Below are 27,740 nucleotides of genomic sequence, written 5' to 3' on the forward strand. Positions count from 1 at the left end.
TTGGTGATTTGGTGTTTTACTGACTGGAAAGGTTTGTTGTGCCCGACGATGTCAGTGTGGAGGAGCTGAAGGAGGTGGATTTTCCAGAGGGTGTGTCGGTGCAGATTCATCAAGAGCCGTGAGTTTTGTTATTCAATGTGTATATGTGCATAGTGTAGATAGAGCTAGGTATGAAGCGTCACTTCCGACATACAATCTCCCCATGAAGCAGCCCAAACCACGCATCGTCATCCTCCACAAACCTCCTCCACCCATCCGCAATCCCCCCCAGCTCCTCCCCCGTCGCGAACCCCTCCTCCACCGCCGTCTTTGTAAACCCGCTAGAGCGCATCCGTGCCTCCATCGATCCGCCCCAGTACGCCCGTTCCTCGGGACTACTAAAGCACCACGCCCCGGCCGTTTTGCCGATCCGCTCATTCGCAAACCCGGCCGCCTCCGCCCAGACATGGATGTATCGCCCGGGATGCGGGTTCCCTCCCTTCGCTCTCGCCATCCGCTCCGTCACCTCCTTCCACCCCGCGATCCCCGCATTATCTGGATACCACGTCATCGCCGCCGACTCCCTGGCGGCGACGATCCCGCCGTCCGACTTGGCGACGCGGCGCATTTCTTGCAATGCGCGCACGGGGTCGGCGATATGCTGCAGCACCTGATGCACGTGGACGATGTCGAAGCTGTCATCTGGGAACTCGAGGGAGTGGATGTCCCCGACTTGAAAGTCGATGTTTGTGAGTCCCTGTGTGGACGCAAGGGCGCGTGCCTCGGCGAGCGGATCCGGCACGTTCTCAATCCCAGTGACGTGGCCTTGCGGGACGAGTTTGGCAAAGTCGAGGCTGATACTGCCTGGGCCGCAGCCGATGTCGAGGATTTTCAGGTCCGGTTTGAAGTAGGGGAGGAGGTAGGCGGCGGAGTTGGCGGCGGTGCGCCAGCTGTGGGTTTGGAGGACGGAGGAGGAGTGGTCGGTTGTGTAGACTTTTTCGTCAGACATTTTGAGTGCTAGTGGTTTTGAAATCGAATTCGTCAGAGTAAGAGGAATGAATGCTGGTGAAGAAGCGACAGCGACAATGCGGTGGGCGATACTTATGTGGTGTAGTGCCCCGGAACTCCGAGATCGCGATCGGTATTCCGAGCAGTGCTCGCCTTGTCCTCAGCAACCATGGATGTGCGCGCAGACAGCAAACAGCATCATCCCGTACTCGTCGACGCCCTGAACCCATCGCTCAACCCGGCTACGCCGCTCCGCAGTCCCCGTCTCCGCTGATCGCCAGAGCTCCGAGATTTGCAGCATTCCGTCTCCCCATTCTAACAAATGTCGGTCATACTCTCTTTCCCATGTGTCTCGGTCGCTGGCTTCCCACAGCACCCGACTTTCGGGCACGAACACTCCGCCCACTTCATCAGCGACGAAATTTGGTAGGCATCGGTCCGAGTTATACACACTGCTGAGCAAGTACATGGTGAAGATGCTGCGCCGTTTGGCCGACACAACGATCCACGATTCCCAGTCCGGTCGAGAGTGTGTGGTCTCTGCTTTGCTGAACAGACCATTCTGAGCGGTGCGAAAAGCAAGCTCCATCAGCGTCATCATGATCTTGTCCGTAACGGTGGAAGCACTGCCAAATGATGAAAAGTATATCATGATGGTGTAGATGAGGTAGGCTTGGAAGGAGGCGAGTTGTTCATAATCATTTTGCGGGATCTGCAGGATCCGGATCAGCAAGAAATATTATATCTTCGAATCGTGATAAGAATATACCTCATTTTCTAGTCTCTGCATCTCCATCTCCAGTGTGCTCATCACCATCGCCTCGCTTCCAGGAGCCGCTTGCTCCCACATCCGGGCTAGACTGTAGCAGTTTGCAAGAGTACGGGGCATCTCTGTCGTGGCAACTTGCATGGGATGTATAATAGGAGGCAGTCCACCGTCCTTGAGCATATGCCTCGGATATGTCTTCAGGATAGTGGTGATGTACTGTAGCGTAAACGGATGATAGACCTTGGGGATCTCATCGTGGCCCAGGGGTGGCAGAAGATATGGTCTCAGCCACCGGTCCCGGATATCGACAGCATTTGGACTTGGAGTAAGTTCTATACTACTGAAATCGAGCTGAGCGGGCTGGTTTTGTTCTCTGCCTAGTGGGCGAACTGGTCGCTGAGGAGACCTGACGGGCGCAACTCTGACAGGGTCAAGCACCGCAGACTCATGCGTTGAAGCAATAACGTCATATAGAAGACTTTGGAAATTTGGGAGAAGACTTTGGACATTTGGGGTTGAAGCCGAGAGCCCCCCTGAATCGCCCGTGGAACTCGCACTCCCCGAGGGATCCGAGACGCGATCTGATGGGTAGTGGCAATCACGGCCTTGAGCTCTGCATCGTGAACAGACAGGCCTTTCTAGACTGCAACGAACTTTTGATCTTGTACAATTTTCGCACACCTTCTTCCGTGGAGGCGCTGTTCGCTTAGATTTGGCCGGATTGACACTGTATGGAGATGATCTCATTGTTGATAAGGTGATGGTCGGGTAGTTGTTCGGAATTCCGAGTTGAAGTCACAGCCGGGATTAGATGACGGCCACAGAGATCTTGATTCTTGACATCTCTGGTGGCGGGGACAGCTGTCAACGTGCCATGGATCAACTTTTGTTAGATTCCGAGGTGGGTAGTTAGCTTAGCTTGTTGATTACAGGTTAGACGCTTCTGAGCTCTGACTAGAGTGGATATTTATTTCCTTGTCTGTGAAGGTAGCATTTGTCCCCTCACTTAATTGATTAGCGCGTCATGAGAGACGCGTCTCCATTGCCAACTAACGCAATATGCATTCATTACATCTTCTTCCCAAATTCCCATCGGTCGCCATAAGAGGCTCACTGTCGCAGTCCATATCTTTATGCACACCGCATACATTACGGCGTTTCAAATCGTCGTCGGAGCGTGGTGTCAAGCAGGGAACAGACTACAGTCGCATCAGAAACGTATCCTATGCATTTGACCCGGTAAAATCCCAAACCAGTCAATTTTCGGATGGTCGCTTTGGTTTTCTCACCTGCAACAACGTTGCCAACCTACCCGAACTACAACATGTGAACTGCCTCGTCCCATCCGCTCTGAAAGTTCCATGGATTACAAGATTCCCTGGCTCGCTGCAGTCCAAGTACTGGGCCGAAGCGGAAGCCGCGGCAAGAGATCTGATACGGATTATATTCACCAAGCACCCCCAAAACATCTCGGAGAGGTATATCGAAGCCATGATTGACGCGGCTGTTTCGTTTACTGTGAACGTCGCCCCAATGGGCAATCTATCCAGGACAACGTCTCTGGCACAGGCGTATATACTCGTGTTCCTGCATGATGGTAAGTCTTTTGAACTTTCCCATGGTAGCTCTTGAACCTGTGTCTCTAAATGCTCCCAGATGCTGTTGAATCCAGAAATGTATGATCGAAGCCTGTCCGTTCTCCGATAAATCGAAGACTGACCGCCATAGTTCGACGCCGCTATCCCTAGGGAGTTTGACGAAAGCGACGGGCATACGTACGCTGGATTCGAGAAGGTCAGTCGGGATATCCTGCGTGAAGATCCTGCTCAAGGGAAGCGATTTCTGGAAGGTATCGTATCGTGGGGGACTTTGCCTCAAACAATCCAACCAGATCAAACGTTCGCAACGCTTGCGGACTATGTGTTGCATCGAGTAGAGGACGTCGGAGCTGAGTATGTTTATCCCCCCCCCTCATCACGGCCTTTGGCTGACTGTAGTAGCCCTGTGTTTCGCAGCGTGGAGTTTGCCTCGGATATCGACGTAACAGAAGAGGACGAACAAGTTGTAGAACGTGTGAAATCCTTGTGCGCAAAACACTATGCACTGGCCAACGACTTGTACTCCTATCCAAAGGAGGCTTTCGCCCAACAGGAACACGGGGAACCTCTTCTCAATGGGGTCAAAGTGGTGCAGGATCTGATGAATGTGCCTCCTTCCTCAGCCATGTCAATATTGCGCTGGATCATCCTCGATCTTGAGCGGGAGATGAGCGAGGAATATGAGCGACTTTCGAAGGCAGAGAGTACTACGCATGTCCAGTTGATCTATGCCAGGGCATTGATCATCGCTGTAGCAGGGAATATGTTTTACTCAGCTACCAGTTATCGTTATGCCAGATTCATCGAGGGATCTGAAGTTGTACAATAGCTTTGCGTATTCTTGACCGTATTCAATACCCAGTTATACACATAGTACATCAATCGCGTCATGGTTCTTCCATGCCATCGCGACTGCTAACGCGTTCGTGTGCTGGTAATAGTACGATAATGAACAGGCAGAGGAGGCTTTTGACAGGTCATTTCGAGTCAATTACGCCGAATACCGTCACTACCAGTCACATCCACAACAATTGAAACAGGCAGAAATGCATCTTGTTCTGCCTGTCGCTCGTTAACTGAGTGGCGTGAGACAAATGCGGTTAGATCCCCCCAATGCTCCCATGGCCTTTTAAGCATCTCAACTCCCCCCACTTCCCCTCCACTCTCCTACTCTTCTTCACCTCACCTCACCCCACTATTGGCATCGTCTCTCATCTCTTGGGCACCCACGATTGCAAATCCATCTCTCTGGAATGTACAGTAGCTAGCCACTTGGTTTTATGTTGATGTGTTTCTTCAGTTCCATGGCTTTCTGCATGTCTCCTTGATGTGTTTCTCTCTCGCTTTATCCCTCTCCTCTCTCATCTTGGTCGTGTTTCGTGTTCGCCTCGACGCGCCTTTTCTTTGTCCTTTGTGTTGTAGCCTTGCTCAACCGGTTCAATTCATTTCTTTCTCTCCTTCTAATTTGGTCTTGTGTTTCCCTCAAGTCTTCATGTCCCTTGTTCAAGGGTATCAAACCCCGGCGACGACAAGCTCCCTCATGATTCCATGGCGCGGGTGTCGATTGCTGTTTGCCTCTAAGTACCCAAATCATCTGGATATTAATAAGCATGTTGACACAAGCCTACAGGCCTGAACAGTGTCGTGTGTCTGCATGAAAGTCAATATCCTACATTTCTCATCAATGGAGCCTTCCAACAATCAAGCCCGGGTGGCACGGCAGAGCGTGCTGGGTGGCCAAAGCCCTCGCCAGGTCTTGTGCAGTAGGTTCGATTCCTACCATGGGCAGTTGTCTCTGAAATATGGCCTTGCTCGGGGATTGAGTGGCTTAGCGCCGTGCGTGGAGCCCTCATCCTCTGTTCTCACTGCGATGCTGATATTCAGCTGTGCTATGTGATTGATTCAGCACCACCCTTCCACATTCGTCGACTTGGCTATCATTGCTGCCTGATTGGCGCACAACTCGTCACGAAGATTTAACTGGACATTTTTTCGTCGTCTGTTTCTGCACCTTTTGCATTGATATCTGTCCGAGCGCCTTCTCGTCGGCTGCTTTTCCATCCTGCGCAGGGTGAAGTTTGCGGCTTTCCGATCGATCGCTTGTCGACTTTTTATTATTTGCATCGACTTCCGAGTGCATGATCATCAGGCGCTGTCTCGAGTCTTTGTCTCCTCTGAATGGGACAATCCCATTGTCACGAGAGCTGGACGAAAGGTTGTTTTGAATGGAGGCCGTGTCTTTGCTCCTTCCTACGGATCGCGCATCACGACAATTGAGCCAAACTTCATCAAGATTTGTTGACGATGTCATCCCTGCGCTGCTCCTACACGCGTTTTACGCCTGTACGGCCGGATGTCGAAGTCAAAAGAGTGCTTTCTGCCATTACCCCGCCGGACAGCAGTTCCGTTGTGCAGGGTCGATGGCACACAAGTAATACCGTGAAAAATGTCGTTGCATGCCCAGTGGTGAATACGTGGGTTGGCTCCGAGAAAATACCGCCGCCTCCGAACCAGATTTGTATCGATTTTGCTGATGCCTGATGTTCGGGCGCTTCTATGCAAGACCGTTGGATCAGGAAGGAGACGGAAATAGCGACCACCGGTCATGCTGATGCCTCCGGGCGCTTGTATGCACGGCCACAGGTCACCAATAAGGCGTGTGTGCAAAGCTGTTGCGTCAAAGGGAATAGTCACCGTTCCCGCACGCAATGCTAGCACACGCTTTTTGGCTTGTTTTGCCATGGTATGGTTACCTTGTTCCCTTTTTGTCGGCTCTCCTTTGAACTGGCATTGATCTTGCGGACTTGCGTTTATACCTTCGACTCAACAACCATTGTTAACTAAGCACTTGTCTTGAACCGTCTGGTTTTCTTCTGACAAGACTCGCATCTGGCTCGACGTCTTCGACGAACGATCATGACTGTTTAAGGCGGTACATAGATTGACAGGTTTCGATACGAATTCGATTCTCTCGAGTTTTGGATCGTTCGGACTTCTTTTGAGGTCTTCGGGGTCTTTATGAGCTTGTGGTCTTTGTGGGCTTGTTGTCTTTGTGGGCTTGTGGGATTGGGTAGGAGTGGCGAGCAGGGTTCGAGTCCTTGTTAGCAGCGCCCGGCTGGGGGCAAAGCACCTCCTTCCCGTCGGTCTTAGAGCCGACGAAAACAAAAACAATATCGCTGCTATTACGTCGTCTTTCATATGTCCATTGTCTGTCTTGTCGCTGATATCCTGTTTATGTAAGTCAATGCACTTCCTCCTTTCGATTTGTCGCTTCGTCTCTGAAATTTGTCAGGGATTGCGTTCTACAATGGCCAATAGCTTTGGATGATCGTGCAGACACCGTCCGCAGATGGCGTTTCGGAAGTTGCATTCCGTTGTGACGGCATGGTCAGCTCTTCTCGACCACTCCCAGACTTTGTCTCACGTGGAATTATTCATTGTCAGTATACTGAGATGTCGAGAGAAGCTTCACGCCAATGTTCTCGCTTGCGACCTGCGCTGTGCCTGAATTGAACCACAGAGTGAGGAATGGGTTTCCCAATTTGTCTACGCCCTCCCTCGGGCACCCCCTGAAGAGGCTCTTTGTCCCTTTTCTGTGCCTCTTTGTCGATCAATCCCACGAGGCTGGTATGTTGATGCCGTATCCGCTCTATCCAATTTTCGAGTGTATCGGATCTCCATGGTTGGGCTTATCATTGTCACCTGAGTTGCAAGGAGTCTGTTGAAACTAAATTTCGGAGGTCGTTGTCATGGGAGGATGAGCTACAGGCTCATCCGCATCCTTTGATTCCCTCAGTCTCTGCTAACTGCGTTGGTTTATCTGTTTCCGCATTCCTTGCAGCGACGATGTCTCTACGCTTGATTGTCGAAAGCTTAAGTGACTGGGTGATCAAGTCGCTTGTTGGATCGACTTGCTTAAGCTACTGCATGGCCTAGCTACCGTTTCTATAGAGATAGAACGAAACGTAACTTGCCTGCATTGGTTTACACTTGTTGTTTTATCGCTCCATCGACAATTAATTCCCATTTCTGGCCTTCGTAGCGAAAGAAAAAGAACGAAGTAGGATATGGACGGGCTTATTCTCTTCAATAGCAATTGACGCCCAACTTTTCTCTGACACTCGAGCTTCTCATTCCCTATACCTGTGCTTGTATCGCAACGGCTTGAATGTCTCCACTAGTTATGAGATTATAGATGAAATTGAAGTTACTCTGTATCCACCACCCGTCAGAACCTTAACAGCGAGGGAACATCGAACAATCCACTTAGGAAGAAAGGAGACCCGCTTGCACCACCGGAAAATCTCTGCAAACTCAAACATCCCTCCAAAGGGTCCTGGTCCACCATGTAAATCCTTTCACTTTGATCCAATGTCATAAAAACCTCCTCCAGTCTCTTCGAGTCGATTTCGATCCCCATGAGCTCTTGCCTGGGATATGGAATACCCTCCGTCCACGGCCTCTTTGCTGGCAACCGAACCCTAAATGAGGCGGACAACCAAGCCAATGCACTCCACTCTAACTCTTGACAGAGTATGCAGAAAAAAAAATCAAATTATATCCCATTCAAGGTAGGATATCGACTAACGACCTCTGCAAAGAATTTTTCTTTGGGTTTGAGAAGATATGGAATACGGCTAGGCGTTATGTGCCACTAAAAAAGGAGTTCATTACTAACCGCGGACGCGTAGCTCAGTTGGTTAGAGCGACGAGCTTATGAGGTCTTGTGATCCTCGTAGGTCGGGAGTTCGACTCTCCCCGTGTCCATGTTTTTTTTTTTTTTTTCCTGTTTCTTTTTTTTCTCCTTTTGCATCATCTTTTATTGTGTGTGTGTTCATGACTCTAGTTTTATGATATTTAATTCTATCATGGTTCATCAGGATAAGGAAGTGAGTGAACCTTTGTATGAGAAGGATTGTGATTTGTGAGTGTCAATTACTCGTTCCAGGTCGAGTCTGTGCTCATGACTTTGAGTGACATCTCCCAAGACACGGAGTTCAAATGCTGGTCCTTTCAACAGATGGCGTGGCAGGAGCACGGAACTTGCCTCACAATACGCTCGCAGGCTGGACTATCACCGATGCTCTCATCATTGCTTGAGGATACCCAAGTCGAGTTGAAGCATCTTCTACTCATCACACTGATTGATACTGACTACAAGGCAGCCGCGGCGCCTCGACAAAAGCACAGATGGACATCAAAGATATTAAACTATATTCCATACAGACCAGCCCGCTTCTAAAGTCTGGCAATAAGGTACAAAAAGAAACCCCGAATTCATCGGACGGGAAAGGAAAAAGAAAAGGTTTCAAATCCCCCCATAAACCCGATCTCGCTCGGGTCGGCCATTTCGTGTCCTATCTAGGTCTTCCCTGTTTGTTTCGTCATCATTTCCATTCCCATCATGCCATCCTGCCATCCTGCTCAGTCCGGAGGGATAGAGACAGCTTAGAAAGCAACAGCGATGGCAGCGGCAACGACGGCACCGCCGAAGGTGTAGCTGAAGTACTCCTTGTTGGCGGCACCGGTGAAGAGGCCGGTGGGGGCAGAGGAGGTAGCAGAGCCGGAGCCAGCGCCAGCGCCAGAGCCGGAGCCGGAGGAGCTGGTGGCCGAGGTGGAGGGCGTAGGGGTGGCGCTGCCGGAGGAGCTGCCAGTGGGGATGACGGGGGTGGAGCTTGGGGAGCCAGTCGCAGTGGCAGTTGCGGTGGCAGTTGCGGTAGCGGTGGAAGTCGCGGTGGCAGTCGCAGTCTTAGTAGTGGGAGCAGCGGAGGAGGAAGACGAGCCGCTGCCGTTCTCGGAGCCCTTGTAGGCGTCGACACCCTTCTGGATGGCGGCGGTGATGCCGGCGGAGAGCTCAGCGGCGATGCTAGCAAGGGCCTCGGGGACCTGGGCGGAGATGGCCTTGGACAGGTTATCGGCGGCGGTGTACTGGGCCTGGAGCGACTGGTAGACGGTGCCGGCGGCGCCAGCGGCGGTGAACTTGTCCTTCTTGGCGATGATGTCGTCGACGACAGTCTGGACCTTCTTGGTCAGGTCCTGGACGGCGGGGGTCAGGGCCAGGGCATCGCTGGTGCTGATGGCACCGCCGTTCTTGACGGTGTCGACACCGGTGTTGATGGTGCTGATCAGCTTCTTGGAGGCGGACTCGACGGACGAGGGGTCGCCTCCGTTGTAGCCGGAGACGGCCGAGCCCAGAGCAAGGGTCTGGTCGGTGATGTCGGAGATGACGCCGACAGCAGGTCCAGCACGCTCAACGAGGGCGGGGGTGGCCAGGGCGCCAGTGAGGCCAAGGGTGACGAGGAGGGCAGAGAATCTCATTTTGATGGTTGGGGGTGGGTTGGTATTATAGATTAAACTTAAAATGGTATATTGGAAAAAAAGACAGGAAAGGCCCGTTGAAAACGAGTGGGATCGATCGAGGAACGAAAGACTGGATCGGTTCTTCTGTGAGATCTGATAGAGAAGAAGAAAGAGACAGCTGGAGGAGCGTCCTTGGACTTGTATATATAGGGCCTGGAGCAGGGATTTAAGATTAAAGCTCACATGCACGGGTCGATGGTTAGCAAGTCGAAGGCGAACTGGGGACCGAGGAATGGCTGCTACGATCAGGATCAGGGGCACGATTCAAGATTCTCGCCAGAAAGCCCGAGTTATTCTTACCAATTGCCATTACTCTGTGCTACAGTACGTACAACCCAGCCTATGGACGAGATCGATTCGACAGGGATCCGGGGGAATCAAACGAGGCATTAATTACCCCGGTGATAGTGGATGGACGAGATCGTCGTTACTGGACTGAGCTATCGAGTATGGATGGGTATTGCATGGGATCTTTCTGGTATGGCGAGTCAATGGTGGTGCTGATCATGGGAGAGCGCATCAGCCATGGAACCATCCAGTTGTTACTGTAGCAGATGGCTATCTAATGGTCTAGCGCCACCGGCTAGTCTCCAACCTATTTTATGCACTTTGTTGACATTATTGATGGACACATTGCGGAAATCATGATACCCAAGTAGGGCAATCCGCCGTCACTCCACTTCCTTAGCACTGCAACATTGTCAGCTTGGGGATCGAGGATTGGTACAAAAGAAACAAGGAGAAAGACTGAACCCGTCCTAGTGCGATTCTCCGACCCATAGAGTCCCCGGTCCCGCCCCCAGATCCTCATTTGTTCCCTTGTATTCCCCGCGGTCTGGGGAGAAATTGGAGCTCGGATTCGCTCGAAGCGACGCTGTTAGTGTGAATGTCGCGGCCGCCAAGTGAGACATTGGACTGTGTCCTCAGGATTACCCCGCAGTTATACTGGGCAAGTCTATAATGGTTTTTGTTGGACGATCCCCTATAATAAATCGGTAGCGACTTGACGACTGGAATTTGGGTCAGTCGCTAGTCCAGAGTTGGACAACAGGGACCGGAAATTGGTCATGGAATAATTCGAACTGTTTGTGTTGGCGGAGTAGTCCAGCGAATATGGTGCGATAAAGAGCCCATGAAACAAATACTTCCGTCCTCGAGGGACCGACTTCACCCCAACTGATCTTCGTTTCGGACATTGTGTTGGATCGCAGACTTGGATCTGAGTTGAGACGGTGATCTGGTAATATCATCGTTGTCTTCGTACAACAAAGGTGTGGCTGTTGTTTCCGGAATCCGTACTCCGAATTTCCTTACAAAGTCACATTGACGCTCTTTCGTGATACCACCTCGGTAGCTCGTGCCTGAAGTCCTCATGATCACCCTGCAGCTTACTAGCGAACGAGTGATCAAGGTTTGGGGCGTGCGACTGGTGGTGGATTTTCAGATGTCCCCAGCCTTCACTTGTGCATCCCTGGAAATAATAATTTCCGCAAAGGTGTCAGTGCCCCTTGGGTTGCTTTGAATGACGTGGGCTGCATATTAATATCATCAACCATATGAGCCAGGATGGCTTCAAGAGCTCGCGGTCAGTTTCTATTCTGTGCGATTGATTGGTACTCACGAGGCAAGTTAGGATCCCTGTCGAGGCATTGACTCGTGGTCAACAAATGAGAACAGAGGGCCCATTGAGTGGAACAGCCCGTCCAATAGTCCGATCTGGTGCACTAGTTAGTGTGTATAGTAGTCATAGCTTTCCAGATGGTGCCACTACAGAGGTCAGAGAGCTCCCAGCTCGCTCTGATACACTAACACTCAGTCTGCCGTCCATGTTTTCCTTTCTCCCGTTAGGTATTCCCTTTTGTTCTCAAACCGAGATTCGAATCCCTGATGTCGTTCTCAAGTTTTAGTCACTTCATGTCCTATTCAGAGAAAAGCATTGCTATGCCGCAAAGGTCACGGGAGAATCGCACTGCTTTCCCAATAGGACAAATCGTGCTGCCAACAGGATGAAGGATATATTGGCTAGGCTCTAGGACCCTTTGACGGCGCAGCCTTAGTGGCCGTTAGCTCCGAGTCTTAGCCAGGGCAACACAGGGAATAACGAGTCAGGCAGTGAGCACTGACAAGGTGGTGGCGAAAGTACTCGCATCAATCAAAATCCTGGCATTCAAGCATGAGTGTCTGTGCCCACTGCCATCTACTAACAGCGCCATCCATGGCAGGTTCATACAACATGCACGGGAAGATGTTTTATGTATTGCGCATGGGAGCCCGAAAAGGCTGCATTGTGGCCGTGACAGGCTTGGTTGGATAGCGCTTGGTCTGGTCAGTTCTTGGTGGCCCTCGCGGCCTAATTGGCTACCCCTTAATATATTCAAATGAAGGCAAGAGCTCGAGCAAGAAGCAAGGGAAGTTGTCGTCAAATGGCGTAATGTCTAAGCATCAGGTCAAAGGCACATGCGAAGTCCTTGGCATTCCATATCGTTCTGGCCTGGCCTTAAGGTGGTGGCTGTCAGCTCGGCGACCAGTCGATTTATGTTTGCTGGCGAAGTTCGAATATGCTGGTCTTGAAAACGCCATAGTCCCCTAGCCAGAGTCACAGAATCTCTGATTTGCGGTGCATTTGAGTTTTCGATCTCCAGCGATCTCAGTAATCGAATTTTTCACTGACCGAGGCATGTCATCTCTTGAGGGGATAAGCTCGGTTTCGCTGGGTGTGAATGAGAATCAACATGGCGATGCAAATTTGGAAGTGACAGGTGTGCTACTCTCGTTTTGTGAGGTCTTGGTACGTGGCAGTCTCATTTCATGCCCACCGATCAAGTCGGGATCAATCTACACTTCGAAGATCAGCATTACGTGCAATGCGAAAAGGAAGGCTGGCCCCTCAACTTGCAATTAAGCAGGATGCCTCAGACGACGGAAGTATGGCATCCTGGCACTTCCCTTTCCTTTCAATGCCCGGAACCAGGTATGTCCTGATCAAAGGTCGTTGCCACTTGACCTTTCAGCTGCTAGCTACAGCGTTACTGGAGGAAGTACCGCCGCCAGATCCATGATGAGTCGGCCCTTTCTCTCTGCTTCAAGTGGCTACACAGTTATATTTGTCAGGGAGACGGTATGTTTCGAGGGAGAGCATTTCCTGTGTCGATCCCGTTTCAGCAACCCTGGGCTCATGTTGATCTGATATTTTCTCTGCTATATCCCAGTATGCCCGCTAATACTAGTGATCTCTCGCCCTGCATTTTTTTACGCTCTTCCTGCTGCAGCAGAGCAACCCACATCAGAATCGCACAACAGTGCGGCAGTGCTGAATTCAACAGTCTCTTTCCGTCCTGACAACTGGCATCGTCCTCGGAAGGATACTTGACCTTTGGTCTTTTTGTCGGTGCAGGCAACTATGACTCTCTGCAGATGAAGCGCTCTGCGTCTCTTTATCACCCTTGGATAGCCTGTGAGACACACTGGAAGTTGAATGACATGTTATCACATTGATGCCATTTGACCCTTGGCCTTTTTTCCGCCATCCAGGTAGCCAGCTCGCTTGCCGGTCCGCGTGGCAAGGACCGATTAGAGCATTGTATTGAATCAATGTGTCAAAATACAGTGTTGAAGAAGGGAAATTCGCACGTCGATGCTTGTTGAGAGGTTGCACAGGGATTGGATCTTGATAACTTAGTTCACAAGCATGAGTCTCTATGCTCATTCGCAGATTCATGCACGGCAGCAGAGCGAGAACCTACCATGAAGCTCCGAGTTAGGCTTTCGTGCAGTCTCAATTCTCAAGGTAGGAATACATTGCTCCTGTTATCCTGAATTCAACTTTCGGCGATACCTCCTCGCTTTCATGCGCGCCACGATCCCGCTCAGATGCTGTTGTCGACACAAATGCCCCAGAAAAAAAGAGCAGAGACAGCAGTGGACATTTACCTTGCATCCCCATCGCTTGATCCCGAGCGGAGCTGACTCTACCGACAATGCAATCAAAGACTCAACATTATCCCACCACTGTCACCGCTAGTTGTTGCACGTCGGAGGACATCACTCCTGCATATGACACCGCAGTCTCGGCCCACATCAACATTTGCCGAATGAAGGAAGTCAAACTAGCCATACAGGATAGCTAACGTCGTAGATATCCTCTCGTCCGAAAGGATTGTGTCGTGGTGATATGACCGGGTCACTCCTCTCGCAAATATAGTAGATTTGGCTGTAATCATTCTTCTGAGAGGAGTAAACCGTCTCTTGGGGGAAAGTAATTCCCCCGCTCAGAAGAGATGTAGACGCCATGGTATAATACGTGTTTCGCCCTCGAGTTCATATATATACTTGCGCGAAGACCTGGAGTAGAGAACCGTTCGAAAGTTAGCTAAAAAGTTCTTGGATATATTGCATTCAACGCTACCCGTGGAAAGCTTCGTCCGCGATGGTATCCAGGGCATACGACAGATTGTTTGAGCGTATGAGACCATCCAAGGGCTGCGGTACCAGACCGTGCAGCCACGCAGGAACTTGAAGCGTACCACTTCTCGCGATCCAGATGGACGAGCTGTCTCCGATATTCCATCGATTGATAATCAGTAAACGATTAGATCCGTTCAGCAGGGAATCTCAGACGTCGATGAGGCGTGGATGCCAAGCATGTGCTCTTGGCTGTCAGCACTTTGTTCATAGCAGGGTGGTGACGATGAGGATTTGACCAGGAGTGTCAGGAGGGGGGGTTCTCACGAGAGATGTTGCCTGTTTAAGAAGAACATTTTTGTTTTTTTTCGATGGATAGATAGTCTTTGGAAAATAGATAGTGTTGATTTTTTGTGGACTTGATGGTCTTGGTTTGCAAAGACATTGCTCTGTGATGGTGGATATATATATTTTGGCTGGACCCCCGATCACGGATTATTCATGATCAATGCAAGTACAACAGACCGAGAACTTGATAAAAACATCAACAAGCGATAGAGAATATGATCAATTGGCACTCTACACAACATAAAATAATTAGCTATTGTGCCACAGGACAACACTGACCTACAGATCGTCAATCCTACACTAATCCGACATCTATACCAGAAAGAAGAGCATACAACATACCAAAGAAGACTTGGAAATCTACAGGTGAAACAATATATAACGGCAGGCACAGCGCCATTAATTCTATGAGACCTATCTCAGATAGTCCCTTCGCGTACATTAAGTACATCAAGTATATCACCACCCACTGCACGCAACAAACCCATTTCCACTCGCGCCAGTATGCGTGATCAGGCCCGCCAACTCATCATTGTCGTTGAAAACAACACGGTCCGCACCGGGCGAGCCGCCGTTGTAGGTCGAGCCAGAGCTGAGAATGGGCCACTCGTAGTAGTTGCCGGAGACGGGGAAGTTAAAGCCCTCGTAGTTTCTGTACTGGTGCGGGTATCTGCTCCTGCCGACGGACTGGCCGGCCGAGTACAGCTGGTAACCAGCCGACTGGGCGTCGCTGACGGCGCTCGCGGAGTAGCAGTGGCTGCCGCAGGTGTAGTCGCAGTCGCGGACGTCGAGGCCCTGGGGAGCGGCCAGGGCTGGGACCAGGAGGGCGGCGATGGTGATGAGCTAGGGGGTTTGGTTAGTTGGTATGTTGTATGGTGGATGGGGATTATCGGGTGTGTGTAAGGATGCTGCTAACATACCTTGTTGTACAACATCTTGATCGGCAGAGCTAATGGCAGGGGTGGTTGCGGAAGTGTGGTGATCTGTGATGATGTCTCTGTTCCCTGGTTAAAGCATCAGGGGATTTCCGTGGGAGACACAGGTTTTAAATACTGTTGCCCCTCGGTCTACCCTCGCTCGCTGGTGATCGCTCATAATCCCTCGCTCGCTGCTTGTGCAGCAGCATGGCGATGCGCATATTGCGAGATGCTCAGCACCACGCGTTGAGGTTACATTTCGGTGCTTTCCGCAGGAACCATCGACTGATCAATTCGGTAGTGGTTAATGCAGATCCAATCGGGATGTCGATGGAATGTGGATGAAGAATGTATCTAAATGGGCAGTTTATTGAGACATTGCAGACTGTCTGCCGAAGCGGGATGTATGGCTGCAAGTGTATTTGTCTGTGGTTGGATAGGCTTCGTCCCGTGATGGAATGAATGGCGAGTTGGCGACCAAAGCATCCCAAGGCTGGATGGAACGACCCATTTTCTTTTGATCCCGTTGGCCAACAACGCGGTGTGATTCGATGCAAGGAGGCTATCAGCTGCTGCTTATCCGTGACACTAGTTGGATGCCTGCAGAAACAACGGGATCCAACAGATGTCCAATCACTAGGCGCGCTGCATATCACGGTGTCGATCTGATGGTCTCGAGTGTTTTCTGTGGAGTTCTTCAGACGGGTTCTCTCTCGACATTGCATTCAGAACGGGAGGGTTGCTCCCACTCTTCATATATGAATACGATCGAGTAAAGAAGAGGAAGTTGTTCTCACTCCTCCATCCAGGAGCCTTGGGGAATTGGGATACACTGGCCTTGGATTGACTGACCAGCCGGGATGAAGCCCGCACCTCCGACGGATCCCGCACACGGCCCGCACACCCCCAGATCGGAACGCCGTTTATCAGGTACAGACCACAGTATCTTTGACGATTGACGATTGACGATTGATCTACAAGATGATAATGTCGGTTTGAATTAACTTGACGTTTGGGAAATTCTTATCTCGCCATATTACTGAACCCGATAGCTTGATAGGAACTCGCCGCGTCGATAAATACACAGCGCCATCGGCAGAAGGGACCACTTTATGGGCGTAACCCTGATGACAATTGGGACTGAACAGAAATGATTGATTTTGTTCCGGCTTAGTTTATCTCTCATTATGAAGTACCTATCTGAAGTTTCATTCAACCAATTATTCCATTGACGACCACGCGAGACCACCACGGTTTCGGCTTCTTCGCCTCTGGTTCCTCCTCATCAGTCAGCCCTTCTCTTCTGCCCGTCCAAATATCCATCTCTTCTAGCTTCACCCACTTGGTCTTATGCCAGAATTTATATCCCAACACAAACATCACAAACACAGGAAGGAGAATGTAGTTGATCACAAAGTCGTCCGAGCTAAAGGGGCTGAGAAAAGCCGTGTACCCCTGGAAAAATACCAGAAAGATGTTGAGCGCGACGGCAAAGTAAGTGCCCCACGGGTAGAGCCACGCTTTGAAAGGCAGTCGTTCCGGGTCTTCACCCTGCGCGACAAGTGCGCGACGGAACCGAATATGGCAGATTCCGATCACGGCCCAGACGAGGAACGTCGCCACTGGACTGATTAGCAGACGAACAAGCCTTTCGACGAGAAACAAACTTACCGCCAGACAAGGTGATTAAGGCAGAATAAATCTTCCCAGCCCCCGAGGACAGGGTTAGGAACACGATGCAAGTGAAGATATTCGAGAAAATCAGGGCGACCCAGGGTACGCCGGCGCTATTGGTGCGCCCAATGAATCGAGGGGCTTTGCCGTTGCGGGCCATAAAAAGCAAAGTGCGCGAGGCCACATATAGAGAGCTATTACCCGCGGATATAACGCTGACCACGATCAGGGCGTTGATGAGATGCGCTGCAGGTAAGATACCAGCGTCTGCCAATGCCATAGTCAATGGCGAGCTTGCTGCATAAGAGCCGGAGCCGAGAAGTCGCTTGTCATTGTATGGCAGCAGAATGCCGATGAAGAACATGGTTCCTGTTGCGGTCAGTAGGGGGTGGGCGCCGACCTTCGTTAGAGGACAAACCTACCGATATAGAAGATCAGAATACGCCAGAACACCTGACGAATGGCGGTTGGAACAGCTTTTCGTGGATTTGCTGATTCTCCGGCCGTGATGCCGACCCTATACTTGTTAGCACTGGATATGGAAAGTGCATTAGGAACTTACATCTCAGTGCCCGCATATAATGTCCCAGCGACGACGAATGTACGGGCAACTCCATTGATGGAATCTGCAAAAGCTCCTGGCTCATGCCAGTACTTGAAACCTATAGGCTGAGGACCAACTCCGCCCGTGCTGATGCAGATGGCGAGAATAAAGAACGCAATGAGGGCAAGGATCTTGATTCTATGGCATGTCAGCAATGAGCATTGAGAGGATCCAGGTAGAGGCTCACAAAGATAACCAGAATTCCATCTCCCCATACGCTAAAACCCCGAGATTCGACAGGCCCAGGAAAAGAAACCAGAAGATGAGAATCCAGCCCCATTGAGGTACCGCATCTGTCCAGTAGCCTATGACTAGCGAGATGGCATTGTACTCGTTGGCGAGAACCTTAAACTGTCAGCACCCATCGTCATTGGTGAATCCAACATTCCTTACCGTCACCCAGAGATACCAGTAAGCCCACCCCAGACCAAATGCAATCGAATCATCAAGAAACCGCTGCGCATATTCGGTAAAGGACCCGGATACGGGGATAAGCGTAGCCATCTCACCCAATGATTGCCTTGTTCGTTAGTCCTTATCGTCCAGCGACCCAGCTTGGCGACTTACATCACAAAGAAGACTATAAATCCGACCAAAGAGAAACTGATTAGAATCCCAGCTGGCCCGCCCTTGTTGAGCGCGTTGCCGGAGCCAACCAGCAGTCCGGGTCCAATGATGCCTGTCCATCCTTAGAAGCATGTCCTACATCTCCAAAAGGCAGGGACACGTACCACCAATAGCAATCATATGCAGATGTCGGGAGCGCAATTGCCGTTTCAAGGGCGCCGCGCACACATCGCCAGTGCCCTCCTCCGTCTGATTCGTAGCAACTCTTCGTGGAGGGGTCTCCTCGTCCGAGAGTTGCTTCCCAATTCCATATGTTGCTCCATCCTTGCTGAATTCTGTAGCCATTGGCTATGTAGATTTGGAATTTCAGGATTTCCGTCCTTATCGAGGAATTCGAAATGCTGCAACGCGGTTGATATGGTTTTATATCCTTCTAGGGATTTTGTTCCTGTTGACATTTTCAAGACGAGAGATAAAGCGCGTGATTAACCTCCGCCGCTGGTGATAGGAATGCATCAAGCTCATTTGCTGGTGATGTCGTGATATCCCCTTGGCGGAGCGTTATCGCGGATCGCTGTGTCACCCAGCTTTAATTGAAATAGGATGAGGGCTCAACCCCACGATCACCCATTACCGACCACGTTGTGGGTCCAGGAACCGTGAAGCATTTTTGGGAAGATACAGACTCTGTGCAGTTAACAGGCGGGTGGCCAAACCAAATTCGCAAGCTCTGGTAAGTATCGAGCGTTCCTCAGGAATAGCAGCTTGAGCAACTCCACCAGCTTGAAGATCTCCTCTGGAAGTGGGGAACCAGATACCAAGAAAGCCAAGAAATCAAGCTGGCATTGGCTCATCGTCTGAGCGAATCTAGGCTCGTAAATAATCAAATAGGAGATCGGTTACCATGATCGTTATCGCCTTGAGATATTGCGCCATAGGTAGCTTGGAATAAGCCAGATAGCCAACAACAAAGGTGGGATGCACAATTATAGATCACCGCAGTGGAGGAGAGTTTGTAGAGCTCATGGTTGGATGGATTGAAGATCAAGAAAGCCAATGAGATGCTCCTTGTTCCTGGAATATCAATCCTTTCGTATGAATGGTGTGAATCAGTGAGTAGATACCAGCAAATTTCAAGATGACGGATGCTGGTTGAAAAGTGCATACAATTGCGAGTCATTGCAAACACATTTTAGCTCGTCCTTGATTGCGCTTCCAGACCTAGGATCGTGAGTTCTAATGGTTAGTTACTCGACTACGCAAAAAGAGTCTGAGAAAGGGCGTTCAGAGCCTGCTCACGAGGTATCTTCCAAATACGCTCAACGTTCAGTTTGAAGGCGTAGATGTGTTGATGAAGGTGATAATCTCATCATCGAGAAGGCATATGCATCGTTCCTTTGGGGAACATCATACAATATCGGTCGTATGATTCAATTCGTGCTGCCTAACATGTATGAGAAGAATTGAAAAAGGACAAAAAAGCCATAGCTACTACTTGATGAGCACAGGTAGCTACTAACCGGTTGTGGCTAGTTCGTGGAATGGTCTAAGGATATCAAGGAGGATTCTCAGCGTGAATAAAAGGTATGAACGATGGTCGTATGCGAGCATGTCACGTTATGAAAATGTGTCACAAGGTCTGGAAGTTGGCCTTAGGCTTCACGTATTTCTGCAGGCCTTGAGTGCACTCCATTTCATGCAACTATGACCTGGCCTAGTTGAATAATACCGACCTCATACCTGCTATTCTGGAAGCTTGAACTGAAGAAGGAGAAATTATTTGATCTTCGGAGGAACTGAAATGTGAAGATCTCCTCAGACTATCAATTCTCTTGCCCATAAACTGATACAACTCCATATATGGACCTCATCGCAAAATAACCTCAAGCTTACACTGCCCAATATCGAATCCTGAGTCTTTCAAGTGCGCTGCATGTGCGAAAACAGATAGATTCAAACTATAGACAGTCATATCAAAACGGATACAATGAGACCAGCTCTCTCCTCCCCGGATGTCTCCAGCAAGTCGAAATTCCATTATGACCTCCAATACCACTCAACCCTAGAGCTTGGAAACCAGGAAGTTGGCGGCATCATTGGCATAGATTCCGTATGTCAGATGGGCCGCAGTGATGATCAAGGTATTGTAGCAGACCATGTCACCCACGGCACAGTACACCTTTACCTGGTCCTTGGGATAATTGGGGATCTGGCCACGGTCGACCACATTGCGAGTGAATCCGAAAAGAACTGCTGCCTTAACCCTGGACTTGAGATCATCATCCAATGCCTTGACAGAGTTGTCGATGACGGCGGAGCCTTGGCTGTTGGATTGATTAGTCAAATGCAATTGGATATCAGGGACAGGGGATGTATACCTATATCCTCCCGTCACGATCTTCGTGTTAGGACACTTGGTGCGGGCCAGCTGGAACATATCTGTGGCTGCGGCGATGGACTTGGGATCGGTGTTCTGAGACAGGAAGTTCGGAAGCAGGTTGGCGGTATAAGCGCCTCCCACGCCCTGACATGCGACCTTGTCGGAGCCGAGTTTGAGTTTCAGCGCCGTGCAGGTTGGGGGCCCGACGATGAATCCCTAAGTTTGTTAGAAATGTTGGCACATAAGAAACATGTTGTCCAGAAACCGTACCATATTGCCTTGCTCAGTTGAGCCTCTGGCAAAGATGAATGTCACATCGCGGCAGGGGCCATTCTCGAGTTCATTGGAGCTCAGGCTCTGGCGGGCTTCGAGAGTTGGAGCAGGTGCTGCCATTGCCAGAGTGGCCAGAGCAGAGACGAGGAGAGCACGGAAATGCATCTTGCGCAGGAAGTTTAGGGCTGTTGGGTGAAAAGTGGGAATTGGGACTTGGCCGGAACTGGTCTCAATGAGCTGGAGAGAATGCTGCTTGCTTGTTCCTCAACGACATGCTTCTATCCAGCGACTTTATATCTTCTTTCCGTCTCAAAGGGTCTCACCATGGCTCCAAAAATGGACGTGCCTGGATACTGTCTGACCCCGTCGTTCTCAAATGCCGATCCGAGGTATACTAGATAAACGGAGAAAGACCCGCGGGTCTTCAGGAATTCCGTGGTGCGAAATCCAATCTAATCTGCAGGCATGTCTCAGAAAGGTGGGATTCCGGATAAACTCCGCTGGTGCTTGCTAACATGCTGAAAAGTCATTGGGTGGGATTGCTGGAGTTCGATTGTGGGGGAGCGTGGAGCCCTGCCGAATACCCCGGATGGGCGCTTACCCCACATTTTGGCTGAACTCTGCACATTCAGTCTCTCCAATCATGAAACAAGTGTCCCTGTTTATTCTCGTCTCTAGGTCACGCTGCCAACTTTGCGCGTCGGTCTTCTTTCAAGTGCCGATATAACATGTGCCGAATCGAGGTAATTGTGTACAAATCCCCGGGGGTTGCTTAGAAGAAAGGATAGAGGTGGATTCCTGCCGAGGCGTTGAATAAGAATTGGAACAAGAGTTGACGGCTCCGTGGTTCTGTGTTCGTTCGAGGATGGAACAGCCCGAGACATTCACGGTCTCAAATTCGAGATCCATGTTCTGGTTGGAGATCATGTCTACCTGCAGCTAGATTGAGTTTCGGGCATATCCCTCACAACGTGGGCCATAAAGGATATGCCTCCCATCCGTTTGGATGAGGGATTTTGTCGCTGACATTGCCCAAAATGGCCGGATTCTGGGAATTGTTTTCTGATGGGGAGATGTATCTATGGTTGCTTGCATCGTGTGGTCGTTGACTGTGTTCACCTGCTGGGACTAAAAAAATGACTTTTCATCTTTTTGTCCAGCTGGGCAGCAAGGCCAGCCACTTCTAGTCCTTTTTCCTAGTATGGCGAACATCCAACGGACAAAAAACTGAACGCGCTAGATATCCAGACATTGCAAACCAGGTGCATCAACATGATAAGGCGCATGAGGAGTTAGCAGTCCCTGTATCTTTGATCACGAGGTGATAGTGAAAGCTATCTTCAACCTATGATGAGGGAAAAGATGTGATATATGTTAATCCCTCAAAAACAGCTCAGGAAAAGGCGAATATGCGTTTGCTCTGTTGATTATCGCACAATGTCGTTTTGGTCAGCGTCTCTCTCATCAAGTACACTCAATGCTTGAGTTTGCAGGTACCTTTGTCCACCGTGATATTTGTCACTGGCTCTGGATGCCACCAAAAATAGAGTAGCAGTAGCAGCTACAAGCATTGCAGGAATAATCTAGCACTGTCAACCATTGTCATTGCACGATAGGCTTTCCCATTATATCGTTCCTCTTATTTATCTAGCATCACCTCTGTTGTTGATCCTCACTTGTATCTAAGCTTTCTCATGATAGAAGCCAGAATCTGACCCCCAAGCACTTCTAGCCCTTTAATCACTGCAACTATGGTTAGTCTAGAGGGATGCCCCGTGGAGGTCATTGAGGATATCATCAAATGCAGGAATATGACCGCAGCTGGCAACATCTGGCTGACGAACAGGCGCCTTCGTTTCAGATCCACATAGGAGAGTTTCAATTCTGATACCCGCTCCAAACATCTGAATATCGCCGCAACGGCGCTTCTAAAACTTGTCGAGATGACACAGCGCAGTTGGCTAGTGTGCGGGATACGTGGATTAACGGTGGTGGAGTTTGGTCCAAAAACAAGGAACTTGAAACGCTATCTGAATCGAATAACAAGTACCCCTTCTGAGCGAGGGGTGGGACAGTAGCTCGATAAACGGTGCAACGCAAAGGCTTCGACCAATATCTCTTGAAATCGCAGTAGACTGTGAGAATACGGAGCAGAGAGCGTCTCCTGTCCTTGTCCGCGATCTCAACTTGCTCTCATTCTTGATATGATTGGGTCTGTCCCTGGGGAATGTGACTGGGAAAGCTGGTACATTGAGACCTATCCTTCACCAGTATATCAGTAATGTCTCAAGGATTGAACTACTATTTTGACAAGCTCACAATCCAATAGGAGAATGGAAAGACATGAAGTAGCCGATTCTATATCACTTACCTGATATTCTCGCTTGCCCGTAGGATCTTGAGCGCGGAAGAAATGGTTTTAGAGAAGCAACAAGATTTCAATTTCCATAAGACTGCACTTTGACAATATAGGTCAATTTCCCGACGAGAGGAAGATCAACACTATAGTATGGAAGGCAAAGCACTGCCGGATGTTCACGCCTAGTGCTCTCTGCCACTAGCTGGTTCTTAGAGCAATGTTTGGGATAGTGAGACTTGTTGGGATTCTTGACCAAAAGATCTGGTAGAGGAAGATGATAAGGAAGATCGCACTCGTAGTAGTCATGTAGGATGAGGCGCAGTGTGTACTCGGGGATGTTGTAGATGCATTACGAATCGAGGAACTGCGAAAGCTCTCAGCCCATGACTTGTTTACTGTTTTGATTGCAGACCTGCCGAATCTAGAGCATTGCAGTCATCAAATCGGTCATCATCATCATACTGATGGGATCGTTAGATTTGCAGGCCTATACGCAGCCGGAATTTTACGCCTACCGCTCATTATTTTTTGTGTTGCTGAGTTTAGCAGTTATGATAATCGCAAACTTTAACTCATTTATGATGGCCCTAGCTTGGTGAACCGGATTGTCTGCAACAAGGACAATCCCAGTCCCTTCGCTTTCGCTAGAAATTGTGATCTTGATCAGATATATGTTGGACCTGCACAGCTATTTAGCTTGACACTGTGACAGCTTCTCTGCGACACCTTTCTCAAAAGGATATGGGATTTAAAAGGCGATGAGGCATCTAGAGTTGCTACTTGGTCTTTTAGGTATCTTCGGATTCCTATATACCTCTTGGAGGAAAACGAGACAAAAAAACCCAAGGTATGAAGAGAAAGAGCTCGCCAATCTGTATACATTTACCCCCTTGGCGATCTGTGTGGATCTGTGTGTGGATTCGGTGTGGCTTAACCAGCCCATCAAACCTGGGACACTGGGAGGCGGCCCGCGTCCCGCCCCAAAAGTCACTTCTTGAAAAGCTGGAGTGGAAATGGACCAGGTCCGGGGGAAGTTGGCTTAGGCTTGGCCCAGAAAATAGGTACGCAACTGATTTGCTCAGTCTACCTACTATATGCACTTGGGATTGGCTACTCTACCCAACATTCCAACCACCACCATTCTTGGCAGTTCAACATCGCCACAACACCGCCTGAACTGACTTGACTATCTTCAGCTGGAGCTTACATAGACCACCCCTACACTCGACTGGACTAAGTACCTAGAAAAAAAGCAAATCCTGTTGTTTAAAGGCACAATTCCCATCGGATAGTTTCTGACCGGTCCCTAACAATATGGAGTTTTTCCTGCGAGCCCCACTTCCGGAGCGCCATGCGACGCCCTGTAATGAGTTCAATGACAGTGCCAGTAGCTCAAGGTGCCCACTCCTAATCTTACTTGGCGGTCCTTTCTTTGAGAGGACTAACACAAACGAAGGCAACGCATACACGCGACGAGACGCGACAAGCACCAAATCCTTCTCGAGGCTGACGAGTTCGTGACCAAGAACGACCTCCACAATGTCCGAGGTTTGATCAGGAAAGGTGCCCTGCTATATCATAATCCGCATGATTTCGCGCGCATCGAGGACCTGACAGAAGACGAAATCGTTTCGTTGGGCAAAGAACCAGTACGCTGGGCGTTCAGGTTTAAAGTGATAGTAGCCTGCTGGCTATCGGCTATATTCTAGTCAGTACCAAATCTTTTAATATGAGTAGGCTAGGTATTGTGTGAAGCCAGCTTTCCATATAGGCACTAGCCCTATCGTGGAGGCGCTAAGCCTATTATAGTTTATATAATAATTATATTATTAGTATAATCATTATACTAAAATCACGTGAATGCTGACACATTTTCTTTACAGCCTGCTCTGATTGGGTGGCGCTAAGCCTAAAAGGTTGTATAATTATTATATTAAACCATACAGAAGGTGTCTAATACCTCTAGAAACATACTATATAAAGGGTAGAATATTTAAAGACTATCTTCTTATTACTTAGTAGTGTGATATCAGTGAATGAATATCATGAGTAGATTAATGATTATTAAGGTCAACCCTGGGTTACCAAGGTCAACCTAAGAAATCTCTGCAATATCTATGACTTATCTTTTGGATAGATAGCCAGTAGCTAGGTATAAATAGAAGATCTTACCCTAGGTAAGTGAAGAGGCATTAGCCCAGCCTATCTCTCTTCACCCCTGGTGATACTACCTTACCCTCAGTAATACCAGTAGTACTATATATACTTATAGTTATAAGATAGGTAGTAACTAGCATAAGTTATAAGGATAGCCTTATAATACTATATATAGATTACTAATCTTAAGTTAAGAGTAAATCTATAGTAGTAGATATACTTTAAGACTAGTAAGAATACCTATTAATATTTATAGCTAGATAGGGGCTTAGTACCTATCTATAGGGTAAGGCCTAGAAGTATAATAGATATCTATATAATCCTAGGTTTAAACTATATATTAGGTAGATATCTAATAAAGTAAGTATAAGCCTACTCCTTAATTATTATAGCTACTAGAGGTAGTATATCCTAAGCCTCCTATATAAGTAGGATACTTAGGGTAGAAAGAGGATTAATAATAAATTAATCCCCTAACTAGTATAATTAGTATATAGTTATAGAGAGTAGTTATAGGATAGCTTACCTAGTTTACTAGCTAGGGGACTACCTATATTAGAGTTATAGAACCCTAATATAGGGGCTAAATAAGGAGGGGGAGGAACCTAGACCTAGGGCCTAGTAGGGGCTAGAGAAGTAGCTACTACTACTACTAGGGGGAGAGAGACCCTATAATTTATAGGCTAAGTAAAGAGAAAGAGGGGGTATTAGTAGAGATAAATATAATATTTTATATTTATAAAATCTATAAGTTAACTAAAGTTATTAAAAAAGAAGTATATAGAGGTTTATTTATTTATTTATAAGCTATAGAAGCAACCTATAAGATAAGAATATTATATAAGATAAGCTTATAATAATACTCTGCTTAAAAGATCCTACTATAATTAAGGGAGAAGAGAAGAACTACTTATAAGTAACTTAGATTACTATTTATAGATATAAAGGTATTATATAAGATAGTTATCTCTACTTATAAATAAAAGAATAAAGATACTTAAAATAAGAGAGAGATAGATAAAATCTACTTACCTTTAATAATAGATAATAGATAATAAATAATAGTGGAATTACCAAGGGTAAGGTAGTATCACCAGGGGTGAAGAGAAATAGGCTGGGCTAATGCCTCTTCACTTACCTGGGGTAAGATCTTCTATTTATACCTAGCTACTAGCTATCTATCTAAAAGATAAGTTATAGATATTACAGAGATTTCTTAGGTTAACCTTAGTAACCTAGAGTTAATCTTAATAATTATTAATCTATTTATAATATTTATTTACTAATATCACATCCTCCCCTACTTAAGGTAAAGCCCATCCTTAGTAGGTTGTCTAGCTCCTTATTAAGAGGTCCTCATAGTCTAAGGGAGTGATATCACATGTAGTAAGTAGAATTAAATTTATCCTTAGTAAGTGATATTAGATTATATTTAGTAAGTAGTATTAGATCATGCTTAGTAAGTAGCATTAGATCATACTTAGTGAGTAGTATTAGATCATACTTAGTAAGTAGCATCAGATTATACTTAGTAAGTAGCATCAGATTGCTTAGAGGGTAGTATTAGATTGCTTAGTAAGTAGGGTTACTAGTATAGTTATTATAGTAAAGATAAGGTGAGGTTATATATTATTTATTTTAATTTTAAGTAACTCTACTTTACCTTACTTATTTTTTTTTACCTCTTATATTTCCTCTTCTCTTTCCTCCCTCTATAAGCATTTTCCTTTTTATTATATTAATTACTATCTCTCTTTTAGTAAGTCTCTTTCTTTATATACTAGTCTCCTATATTCTTCTTATACTTACTAAATATAGGTACTCTGTAAAAGAAGGGTAAAGGCTATCTTATCTATTAGAAGGGTATAGTTACTTTTAGTAAGTTTAGTAAGTATTTTTTTTAGCTTTAGTAATTACCTCTTACTAGTGGTAGAAGCTTATCTTAGTAGGCCTAATAAAAGTATATTAAAGGTAATAAATATTATTTACCTAATTATCTAGAAGTTTAATAAGGAGGGGAAGCTAGATATAAAGGAATATACTTATTTAGGCTATATATTAGCTACTATTCTCTAGTAGTAAGGTATATCTCATAACTATATATTAACTTATAATAATTATTCTTTAGATAAGGATTTCTTTAGGGGATGTATCTCTACTCCTAGTTATAATAGATTTATATTCTTTTAGAGGTCCTATACTAACTATACTTAGAGTAATTAGAGATTAATATATTTATTCTATATATAAGGCTTTTATATATAGAATTCTAATACTTTTAATAAGTATATATTCTCCTTAGTAAATATTTCTTATCTATAGTTACTAATCTTTTTTACTCCTATA

The 27,740-nt window shown here is 47.8% G+C and overlaps 7 protein-coding genes and 1 non-coding gene across 8 annotated transcripts, besides 6 other annotated features; 2 read left to right on the plus strand and 6 right to left on the minus strand.

Annotated features, from left to right (window-relative positions):
- Positions 1-178: 178 nt before the first annotated feature.
- ACLA_055250 (class I SAM-dependent methyltransferase) lies at positions 179-988 on the minus strand (the record flags this gene model as incomplete). The annotated part of the gene is made up of 1 exon (XM_001274903.1): positions 179-988. The coding sequence occupies one exon, from the start codon at positions 986-988 to the stop codon at positions 179-181; it is 810 nt and encodes a 269-aa protein (XP_001274904.1).
- A 159-nt stretch (positions 989-1,147) lies between these two features.
- On the minus strand, positions 1,148-2,265 carry ACLA_055260 (putative C6 finger domain protein; the record flags this gene model as incomplete). Its single annotated transcript, XM_001274904.1, is given in 3 exon segments — positions 1,148-1,699; positions 1,757-2,177; positions 2,195-2,265. The coding sequence occupies 3 exon segments, from the start codon at positions 2,263-2,265 to the stop codon at positions 1,148-1,150; spliced, it is 1,044 nt and encodes a 347-aa protein (XP_001274905.1).
- Positions 2,229-2,269: a microsatellite.
- A 546-nt stretch (positions 2,270-2,815) lies between these two features.
- On the plus strand, positions 2,816-4,183 carry ACLA_055270 (uncharacterized protein; the record flags this gene model as incomplete). Its single annotated transcript, XM_001274905.1, has 4 exons — positions 2,816-3,353; positions 3,413-3,432; positions 3,485-3,708; positions 3,757-4,183. 4 exons carry the CDS (start codon positions 2,816-2,818, stop codon positions 4,181-4,183), a joined length of 1,209 nt encoding a protein of 402 aa, XP_001274906.1.
- Positions 4,184-4,488: 305 nt separating this feature from the next.
- Positions 4,489-4,550: a microsatellite.
- A 1,815-nt stretch (positions 4,551-6,365) lies between these two features.
- Positions 6,366-6,417: a microsatellite.
- A 1,618-nt stretch (positions 6,418-8,035) lies between these two features.
- Positions 8,036-8,121, plus strand: ACLA_055280. Its single transcript has one exon. It is a non-coding gene; the product is annotated as a tRNA-Ile (tRNA).
- A 681-nt stretch (positions 8,122-8,802) lies between these two features.
- ACLA_055290 (cell wall mannoprotein 1 family protein) lies at positions 8,803-9,672 on the minus strand (the record flags this gene model as incomplete). The annotated part of the gene is made up of 1 exon (XM_001274906.1): positions 8,803-9,672. The coding sequence occupies one exon, from the start codon at positions 9,670-9,672 to the stop codon at positions 8,803-8,805; it is 870 nt and encodes a 289-aa protein (XP_001274907.1).
- Positions 9,056-9,089: a microsatellite.
- A 5,250-nt stretch (positions 9,673-14,922) lies between the features above and the next one.
- On the minus strand, positions 14,923-15,601 carry ACLA_055300 (extracellular guanyl-specific ribonuclease RntA; the record flags this gene model as incomplete). The annotated part of the gene is made up of 3 exons (XM_001274907.1): positions 14,923-15,306; positions 15,384-15,460; positions 15,517-15,601. The coding sequence occupies 3 exons, from the start codon at positions 15,599-15,601 to the stop codon at positions 14,923-14,925; spliced, it is 546 nt and encodes a 181-aa protein (XP_001274908.1).
- Positions 15,602-16,328: 727 nt separating this feature from the next.
- Positions 16,329-16,352: a microsatellite.
- Positions 16,353-16,592: 240 nt separating this feature from the next.
- On the minus strand, positions 16,593-18,570 carry ACLA_055310 (amino acid permease; the record flags this gene model as incomplete). The annotated part of the gene is made up of 8 exons (XM_001274908.1): positions 16,593-17,002; positions 17,052-17,423; positions 17,477-17,571; positions 17,617-17,796; positions 17,846-18,003; positions 18,052-18,178; positions 18,226-18,337; positions 18,390-18,570. The coding sequence occupies 8 exons, from the start codon at positions 18,568-18,570 to the stop codon at positions 16,593-16,595; spliced, it is 1,635 nt and encodes a 544-aa protein (XP_001274909.1).
- A 1,717-nt stretch (positions 18,571-20,287) lies between these two features.
- Positions 20,288-21,043, minus strand: ACLA_055320 (cutinase family protein; the record flags this gene model as incomplete). Its single annotated transcript, XM_001274909.1, has 3 exons — positions 20,288-20,549; positions 20,604-20,821; positions 20,876-21,043. 3 exons carry the CDS (start codon positions 21,041-21,043, stop codon positions 20,288-20,290), a joined length of 648 nt encoding a protein of 215 aa, XP_001274910.1.
- Positions 21,044-26,778: 5,735 nt separating this feature from the next.
- Positions 26,779-26,932: a microsatellite.
- Positions 26,933-27,740: the final 808 nt, after the last annotated feature.

The sequence above is a fragment of the Aspergillus clavatus genome, genomic scaffold (genome assembly GCF_000002715.2).
Source record: "Aspergillus clavatus NRRL 1 1099423829794 genomic scaffold, whole genome shotgun sequence".
Lineage (NCBI taxonomy): Eukaryota > Fungi > Ascomycota > Eurotiomycetes > Eurotiales > Aspergillaceae > Aspergillus > Aspergillus clavatus.